This window comes from Aegilops tauschii, chromosome 7 (genome assembly GCF_002575655.3).
Source record: "Aegilops tauschii subsp. strangulata cultivar AL8/78 chromosome 7, Aet v6.0, whole genome shotgun sequence".
NCBI classification, from domain to species: domain Eukaryota; kingdom Viridiplantae; phylum Streptophyta; class Magnoliopsida; order Poales; family Poaceae; genus Aegilops; species Aegilops tauschii.
In genome coordinates this window covers 524,324,018-524,333,329 of record NC_053041.3, presented here as the reverse complement: position 1 = coordinate 524,333,329, position 9,312 = coordinate 524,324,018, and the positions used below count along the sequence as shown (strand labels likewise).

Genomic DNA, 9,312 nt, shown 5'->3' with positions numbered 1-9,312 from the left:
ATCGCGGAGGAACCAAAGCAGAAAAATTATTTCTTTGCCGCCATCAGTCCTACCCAGAAATGCGAGTCTCTAGGCTTTCAACATGCTTGAGATACAACTTTTGGGCTTAAATACCTACTGCAGAACATAAGGATACCACCTGATTTGCTAACTTAAGGAATCGATTTCCAAAAGGACAAATCATCAGGATCAAACTTTTTGAAAAGGCTAAGGGAATAATCATTTTTCATAGATTCTTGCAAGCCAAGGAAATATAGGAAATGATATTTAATAAGTTCAGGGTGATAGGTAAATCAAAGAAATCATATGATTGAATTACATACGAGCTCTAATAATCCCAGTTAAAATTCCCTGCGTTATAATTTTTCTTATACATAATACAAAAAATCAACAATTTACAATGGCGATTATTAAGTTATAGTAACACTTAATACGCTAGATGCTAATACAAAATGTGCCATGCCTGCCACTGAACGAGAGTAATTGATAGACGCCTTCGGGAAGCAAGAAAGACAACTCGAGATATTTTTTTTTTCCTTCCTCACATCAGCGCAAATTAACATGGAGCGATTGATCAATCCGACGATCCCGACTGGAAGATGATAAATGCGGTGACGACCCCGACCACTCCGGTGAGCCCCAGCGCCAACGCCGGCAGCGGCGCCATCAGCCCTACGTTCTGCAGAGAAGCAAAGCAACGCTAGTCACGCTTCCGTTTTTGACCATCAAACAGGGAAAGAGAGCAGGCACGCGAGCTGCTGAACCTGAAGCACCCCTTTGCCGGTGGTGAGCTCCACGCCGACCGCCCCGAAGAAGGCGAGCATGGCGCCGCGGCTGAGCCACACGTCCAGCCCGGGGCCGCCCTTGGACCCCTGCTCACACCTCACGCTCAGGGACTTGGGCCTCATGCTCCTCCTGCTCACTACCAAGTACAGAGGTAAGTAGTAAGCAGAAATTTGACGAAACGCCAGCTCTGGGCGACATGGACTAGTGAAATTGCTACACAATTTAAGACGGCCGTACAAGAATAAACTAAAGGGAACGGAAAATTGCTGAAGAGAGTAATGGAGGATCTAGCTTAAATTACTACCACGAGCAGCAGAGCGGGCCGACGTCACGGACAACCGGGGGACGCCATTGCCTGCACGGAGAGGATTGCAAAGCTAGTTAGGGAGAGGGAGCTAGCTCAAGAAGGCACGGGGTTTTACGACGCTACTTCAGTTTCCAACACGCGGGTAAAAGGATTTTTGTGCCAGGAATCTGCCCTGGCAAGCGAGAGCAGAGAAAGGGAGAGGCGAGTGAGTATGGCTACCTGGCGTCGCGGCGAGACGGAAGCTGGGAGCAGCGGAGGAAAGAGGGAGGAGCTGAGCCATGGCTGGATGGCTGGTAGTCGGTGAGGTGGGGAAGGGAGGAGGAGGAGGGGGAGGAGAGGAGCAGCTTCTAAGCCACTTCCTTGTAGACACACACCTTATCGATACGAGGTCGACCGACGGGAGCCGCACGTTCAAGCAGTGCCTGGCCTGCATATAGCACATCAGATATTTCCCCTTCATTCAATCGGAAAGGCACAACTCGGCTTAATTCCACCACCTTCCGCCAGGGCTTAACATTAATACAATGTTAACAGTACATTTTACAGGCACGGCAAGAACACATCCAGACTGAAATACAGCAGTAAAGTTACAACCAGTGAACCAGAACAAGACCCCAAGCTTATAACACCATTGAAGCCTCAAGCTTCCGCCAAACAATCTCTCTGTCTCCAAGAACCGGGCGGATGCCAGCGTGTCCGGGTGCTCTAGTGGTGTTCTTCATACAAAGGAAAAGTAGGCAAACAAGTTGTAACCATGCATTTGCGCATGCGAAAATGCAGGCCACCTTTTACAAACACAAAGTTGATACAGAGCATACATGCCATCAACACCCTCTTCAGTCATCAAATTACATCAAATGCGGATTGCAACAACCGAATCCATACATATGGCGGAGAGATTAATCGAACCCACATCGGAATTTGAGTGCACTGCAAGAACATAGTACAATATAATCCTCGCAGAAATCTATGAAATTCCCCTGTCCTAAACAAACATGCAAGTAGTAATGGCATAGCACAGTAGTACGCACATACAGATCTGAGTGGCACAGCAGCGAGTGGCTAACACCACCATAGAAGAAGTGCGGCGGCGACAGCGCAGAGCATCCGGGGATGGAGCTGCACTCCGGTCTGCGCGTGGGACCCGGAATGGAGCCCCTGGCGCCCGGCCGGCGGGCTGCGGCGGCCGATCCCAGGCGGCGGCATCCTCCCGCAGTTGCAAGCAGCCGTGGGCGGCGGCATCTGCCCGCAGCTGCACGGTGTCGGCGTCGGCGGCGGGACGGTGAGAGGAAGCGCCGACGGCGGCGGCGGAGAGTAGTAGAAGAACGGATGCACCAGTGGCGGTTGCCCAGCGGCCCCGTCGGCGGCGGCGGCCGGCCGCGGCAACGGCGTGGCCAGGAGGAGGAGCAGCAGGAGGAGTTGCTGCTGGGGTGCCATGAGAGCTGAGGGCGAGATGCGTGCGTCAGTGCGTGGCTAAGCAGATGGTGAAACTATTTTTTTAACACGGCAGTCGGCAGGTGGTGAAACTTAAGCCGTGCACTGCATGGGTGCCTCGTGCTACACTGTTACTGGTCTGGCACCAGAGAAAGCTTTCAAGTTTTTTCAAGCTCACTGTCGGATGGAAAAAGGAAGAAGGGGAGGGCAAAACTGTCAGCGCCGTCCTCATTTGGAGCACAAACTAGACCACGAAGCTCGAATTCATGGCCGAAGTAGGGTTTATTGCACAGGAATTCCACCCAACCTCCCTCACCTCTATACAATTCAAAATTAGTAATGCTAAACTTATGAAAATTTGTTTACCTGATTAACGTAATTACCAGGTGGAGGATTAGGATTGAAGATTAGGGGAGGAAGGAGCCCACCCCCTTGAAAATCAAGGGGGGAAGAAGAGTTAGTTAGGAATATTACGTAAGACTTTCGTAGGTTTACGTGGATGTAGCATTTTTGATTCAAAATTACAACTTTACAGGCCGGCCAAATGGCCATTTGCCCATTTCTTCCTCGCCAAGTTTCAAACCCTACGTCTTTTTTTACGAACTATATATATGAAAAAATGTTACCATGTAATTCACAACCTGCAAGCCGGCTAGAAGTTGCGCCTCTTTTCTGGGTCGCGCCACTGGCCCATTACTTGAATTTGGATTCCCGCTAATACTGTCGCCCTTGACAATGCCCCCTCCTTCAGAACCGGCTTTCCCCAAGCCACTGATCGAGGGAACTGCCGACGAAGATAGTCCAAATCTTCCAAGGTAGCAGCAGAAGCATCCGTGCAACTCCATTGAACGAGCACTTGCATAATGATATGATGTCATCGCTCACAAACACGATGATGCAGAATTTTGACATGAACCTGAAGAAGAGCATCAGGAGAAGGAAGAGCTAATTGTACCTGATGGTGGGAAGGTACTGTTGAAAATATGAGCAATTTACCATATAATTTTATTAACAGAAATAGTAGATAAAACATGACTATTATAGTAGAGATGAAACAAGTCATGTAATCTAAAAGAGAGAAGGCAAATAACATCTGCACATGTGAACTAGAATAAAACATTTGTAGGGAAAATACTAGAAGGAGAAACTGTTGCAGGATCTCAAACACAGAGAACATGAGAACATACGGAATAGCGGCTGAAGCATTGGTCTTGGGGTCGACATCGCGGAAGAAGTCGTCGTTGGGGAAGTGGTCGTCGGTGTCCGGAGCGTCCGTGATGAACCGGTCAGTAGTCCCGCAGAGCGCTCCCCAAAAACTTTATCACCCTTCTCCTGGCTTGTGGTGCACGCCGCAAACCTGGATGGGGAAGAACCTTGCAGTAGCTCGGAGGTTGGAACTCGATGGTGAGAGGAAGATGATGTTCTGGTGTGTCTCTCTGGAGAGGAGCAACCTCTCTTTTATAAGCACAAGAGAAGGAGGCGAACAGGCTGCTACGGAGGTGAAGCAAAAGAGGGAGACGAAGCGAAGACATCGGCTCGGCTCATTTCCGCAACCCGCGGCGCGGCGCATCGTGACGAGGCGGGTGGCGGAGGAGGAGCGCGCGTGAATGGCCCTATTGTTGTCATGCTCATACATGTGGGGAAACAACCCCCTCATAAGGAGGTCCAACTCCTACCAAACTAGCAATGTGGGACTAAACTTTAGTAGCACCCCTTGCCTTGGATGAATGGGCTAAGTGGCCCTCTAGGATTTATTAGGAATTTCTGAAATTGCTATTAGGATTTCCCACAATAGACTAAATTCCAGCAATCCCCCATCAGATCTCAGAGGCACACAAAAATTGCCTTTGGTTTCCAAAACACTGTTTTATATACCGGTACTGCAGTGGAGACTGTTAAGTTGAAATTCCACCTAGAACTCTATGCTACACTAGTAAGCAATTTCAATAGTGGACTAGGCCTTGAACAACAAGTTTTCTGCGGATCTAGCTTCACACAAAGCCTTGACCGATACTAGGCTATCGTGGGACTTCCCCGTGGGTGGATCTTATGTGTCATACTCTGAGACCTTTCATGAGTTTACTAGAGAGCACCCTACTCTCATAGATTGCGACGTTTAACAACCAGACTCATATAGGTGTGTTCTTCAAAAGATGTTCTGTAGGACAACATCTCTGCTTAGATGAGCCACATAGAACACATTAAGATATACATCAACCTACCATGCAGATTAGGAGAGTATTGCATCTTTATGGAGTGGTATTGTTAATAGTAAGGATAGTGTCGTGGACTTAACACAGCAGATGCCCTAGCAAAAGGACTTAGGTGTGGAGCCATCGCGACTAGGTTAGCTTGAAGGGGTTGAACGAGACAAAGGACACAGAGAGTTTACCCAGGTTCGGCCCCTCTCAATGAGGTAAAAGCCTACTCCTACTTTTGGTTGTATTGCTTGGGTTTCGATTACCAGGGAGCGAATACGCTTGACCTGGTTCTCGATCAATTGTTTTCTTGAGTTAACCCGCTGCCGGGTCACCCCTTTATATACATTTTACTTCCGATGTTCACTGTTCTTCACTTTTCTCTTTAGATCGCGTATTTGGATCTGAACACAACACTAAAGTTGTGCGGTAGTAGTTTTAGCCCTTTTCAATCACAGAAAATACCCCCTCTGTACAAGATCCCATCTGAGCACATGAGTTCTTTTGCTGCCGCCAACTTAGGTTTAGGATTTATTTTATTTTCTGAACTACTGTAGATCCAAAATAATAGAACTGATCTGTGAAACCTGTCTGTTCAGCACTTAGCAAAATTTCACCCCTAGGTCAGATACTTGTGAACTGCGGCCATGCGGGCGGCTTATAAGATAGGCCGTAACCCACCAGACACCATTAGCCCCTCTTTAAGCTGTCAGTATATGTTCAGAATTTGTATAACCCGGCATCGTTGTCCGGTTTAATCATGCCAACTTTTATAACACGTATTATCTGCATACGAATTGGCCTTGCATAACACACTTACTTTTTGATCACTGGACGGCTTAATAGCATAAACTTAATCCGGCAATATTTTCCTTTCTATGCTTTCATCAACAAAATGACCAAAACCGTCACTTCATGCAACTGGGTCGCCTCCCGGGTTACCGGGCAGACGTTGAACGAACATGTTCAGGTGGGCGTCTTAGCCACAAAGAACGTTATCCACTAGAGAGTCCCAGGAACCGAGACCACCCCTGACCCAAAAGAAGGCGAAGTTGTAGTTTTTACTGATCATATGCTCCGGGGGTTCACTCCACCTAGCTCAAAATTCTTTCGTGATGTGTTGCATTTCTTCCAACTCCATCCGCAAGATATTGGGCCCAACTCTATTTCAAACATCTGCAACTTCCAAGTCTTCTGCGAAGTGTATCTTCAACAGGAGCCCACTGTAGAATTGTTCACGGATGGGCCCAGCCTAGAACTAGGTGGCATTTCAATTCAGAGGCGGAAAGCAGCCGCACCTCCCAGCCATCCTAAGGACTGGAACCAGACCTGGTTCTACTGCAAAGACACCTCTCCAGAAGGCGAAAATCCTCTGTCGGGTTATCGTGAAAACCGGCTTAGCAACAGACATCCCCTGCCAGAACGGACCAGCACAGAAGAACGGGCCAAATATATGCCCATCTTTTCAAAGATCAGAGCCTTAATGGCTAATGGATTGAATGGAGTTGATTTAGTCCGGTGCTGGGTCGCATGGAGAATCTTGCCCTTAAGCCGCCGATCCGTTTTAATGTGTGAATACACCGGCGATGTCAAAGATCCGTTGCATTACTCTCCAATCCGTCTGGATGATAAACAGATCAATGATATGACTAAAACTCTGCTCAACGAGGGTTTAGATACTTGTCGCAAAGTGGGGCTGAACCCCTTCTGCACCCTCAACAAGCCGCCAGCTGTAAGTATTTTTCAATCCATTTTTGCAAACTCATTATTTCTCACTCTGTCTTCTCATCATTAATTGACTTCTGCAGGATGATTCCCCCTTTTGGAGCAAGAAATTGCAAGATAAGCCGGCCCGAAAAACAAGAGATAAGACGAAAGCTTCCAAGAAACCCGCCAAGAAGAAGGCAAACACATCAGAACTTTTTGCACTAAACGATGATGAGTCAGAGGTAGAACTTGATTCTCTTGGCTCATTTTTTGTACATATTATTGACACTGATTGCCATCAGGATGACGCGGAAGCCGGCCATGCAGATGGTGAAGAGGTAACTATCCTTTCCTCCGACTCAGAACCTCTGCCAAGACAAAAATTTCGTCGAGCAAGCCGGAAAGTAAGGTCTTCTCACCCTTTAGCTTACTTGGATCCCAACTTTATTTTGAAGAAACAGCAGCACGAAGTTCGCCGCATGACCCAGAACAGTGGCGGTGGGAATCTCTCCTCCGGCTTACCCGACACGCTGATTCCTCACAAGCGCCGAGCAGAGGTTTCACAGATTTCCGACTTAGATTTTCCGAAGGCGGGTCTTATTTGACAACCTCTTAACCCTTCTGATTCAAACTATCAGGGAACTTCTCACTCCTCATCTGGTGACTCCACTGGGACTCAGAGCCCCCTCTTCAAAGTCGCCCCTAGGTAACAACATTGAATTTCTTTGATTTTAAACCCTTTGTAAATCATCATGCTAATATCTTTGTGTCTTATTGCCAGTGGTAAAGCTAAGCAAGAAGGTGAAGATAAATAAGCCAGGCGATGACACCAACACCGCTGAGCCGGAGAAGCAGACCATGTCTGAATCTTTGCATCAAACCTCTGAAGCAGCCATTGATGATCCGCCGCCAGAAGAGCACCATGTCGCACTAGACTCCATGGACGTTAACCCGGCCAAAGCTAAGCCACCAAGTCCCCCCCCCCAAGCCTGCTGAGGAGAAGGTTGAAGATGTCATTATCACTAGGGTTGGTTTTGCATAGCCGGGAAACCCCAATATCTTAGCAAAACATAGCGCCAGGGAGGAATTTGCAGCTGCGGACAAGGGCAAATGGAAGCTTAACTTGGAAAGTTATGCCCAGTTCAATGCTCATGAGATTCACGCGGGTTATTTAAAGCGCCTTCATACTAGCCGTGACTTTGAAGCTGGCTTAGCCAATCTGATGAAGAAGCGCTTTGAGGTAAACACTGAAAAACTCTTCTCATATACTCAGATACTCAGAAATGAAACGACAGAGGCCCTGAATTATCCGGGATGCCGACTATATTATACTGATCATAATATATACATTGATGAAAATATGTACAACACAAGAGCCAATGGCTCAAGTGTAATAACGCCGAAGATGAGCAATGTTCCAAGGCAGGAGGGTCTCCTCCTCCGATGTGCGTGAGTCCTTGTGGTCTCGAATATCAATGAGGTAGTATGACCCGTTGTTCAAGTTTTTGCTGACCACAAACGACCCTTCCCAAGGTGGGGATAACTTGTGCATATCCGTTTGATCATGGATGAGCCAGAGCACCAAGTCAGCTTCTTGAAAGGTCCGGGTTTTAACCCGACGACTATGATAACGACGCAGATCTTGCTGCTAGATTGTTGAACGAGCCATCGCAAGGTCACGCTCCTCATCCAGGAGGTCAAGATCATCCTGACGTGCCCTTTCATTATCAGCTTCAACATAACCGCCACACGGGGCGAGTCATGACAGATGTCACTAGGAAGAACCGCCTCTACTCCATAAACCATGAAGAAAGGCGTATAACCTGTGGATCTATTGGGGGTACTATTGATACTCCAAAGCACTGAGGGTAACTCCTCAACCCAACAACCCGGCATCCTCTGCAAAGGGACCATAAGCCGGGGTTTTATACCTCTCAAGATTTCTTGATTGGCCCTTTCGGCTTGACCATTGGACTGGGGGTGAGCCACTATTGAGACGTCAAGGCGAATATGTTCTTGTTGACAGAATTCTTTCATAGCACCCTTGGACAGGTTAGTACCATTATCAGTTATGATGCTATGAGGGTAGCCAAAACGAAAAATCGCCTTTTTAAGGAATTGAAATGCCATTGCCGCGTCACACTTGCTGACCGGCTCTGCCTCAACCCATTTTGTAAATTTGTCAACCGCCACCAAAAGGTGGGTCTTTTTGTCCTTGGATCTCTTGAAAGGTCCAACCATATCCAGCCCCCAGACCGCAACGGCCAAGTGATTGGAATCATCCTCAATTCTTGAGCTGGCACATGAGCTCGTCTGGAAAATTTCCGACAACCGTCGCACTTGCTAACCAGATCCTCTGCATCAGCATGAGCCGTCAGCCAATAAAACCCATGATGAAAAGCTTTAGCTACAAGAGACTTAGAGCCGGCATGATGGCCACAATCACCTTCATGAATCTCACTTAGAATTTCACGGCCTTCTTAAGGAGAGATACATTGCTAAAACACCCCTGTGACACTGCATCGGTGTAACTCGTCATCGACAATGGTCATTGACTTAGACCACCGGGTTATTTTCCTGGCCAAAGTTTCATCCTCAGGTAACTCACCCCGGGTCATATAAGCCAAATACGGAACTGTCCAATCAGGAATAGCATGGAGCGCCGCCACCAACTGTGCCTCCGGGTTAGGGATAGCAAGATCCTCCTCCGTAGGCAATTTAACTGAACGGTTATTCAGAATATTAAGAAAAACATTAGGTGGTACTGGCTTACGCTGAGATCCCAGCCGACTTAAAGCATCAGCCGCCTCATTTTTCCTGCGATCAACATGTTCCACTTGAGAACCCTTGAAGTGACCAGCAATAGCATCAACCGCCCGT

The 9,312-nt window shown here is 47.7% G+C and overlaps 1 protein-coding gene and 1 long non-coding RNA gene across 3 annotated transcripts; both read right to left on the bottom strand.

Annotated features, from left to right (window-relative positions):
• Nucleotides 1-332: 332 nt before the first annotated feature.
• LOC109778763 (uncharacterized) lies at nt 333-1,584 on the bottom strand. Of its 2 annotated transcripts, none has more exons than XM_020337342.4 (4): nt 1,313-1,584; nt 1,094-1,141; nt 765-922; nt 333-679 (listed from the first exon to the last, which is right to left on the bottom strand). In XM_020337342.4, the coding sequence occupies exons 1-4, from the start codon at nt 1,551-1,553 to the stop codon at nt 575-577; spliced, it is 552 nt and encodes a 183-aa protein (XP_020192931.1). In that variant the 5' UTR covers nt 1,554-1,584; the 3' UTR covers nt 333-574. The 2 variants fall into 2 exon arrangements, with proteins under 2 accessions (XP_020192931.1, XP_020192930.1); XM_020337341.4 differs by having other exon boundaries at nt 1,091-1,141; nt 1,313-1,583.
• Nucleotides 1,585-1,827: 243 nt separating this feature from the next.
• LOC141027718 (uncharacterized) lies at nt 1,828-2,382 on the bottom strand. Its single transcript, XR_012189518.1, has 2 exons — nt 2,125-2,382; nt 1,828-2,023 (listed from the first exon to the last, which is right to left on the bottom strand). It is a non-coding gene; the product is annotated as an uncharacterized lncRNA (long non-coding RNA).
• Nucleotides 2,383-9,312: the final 6,930 nt, after the last annotated feature.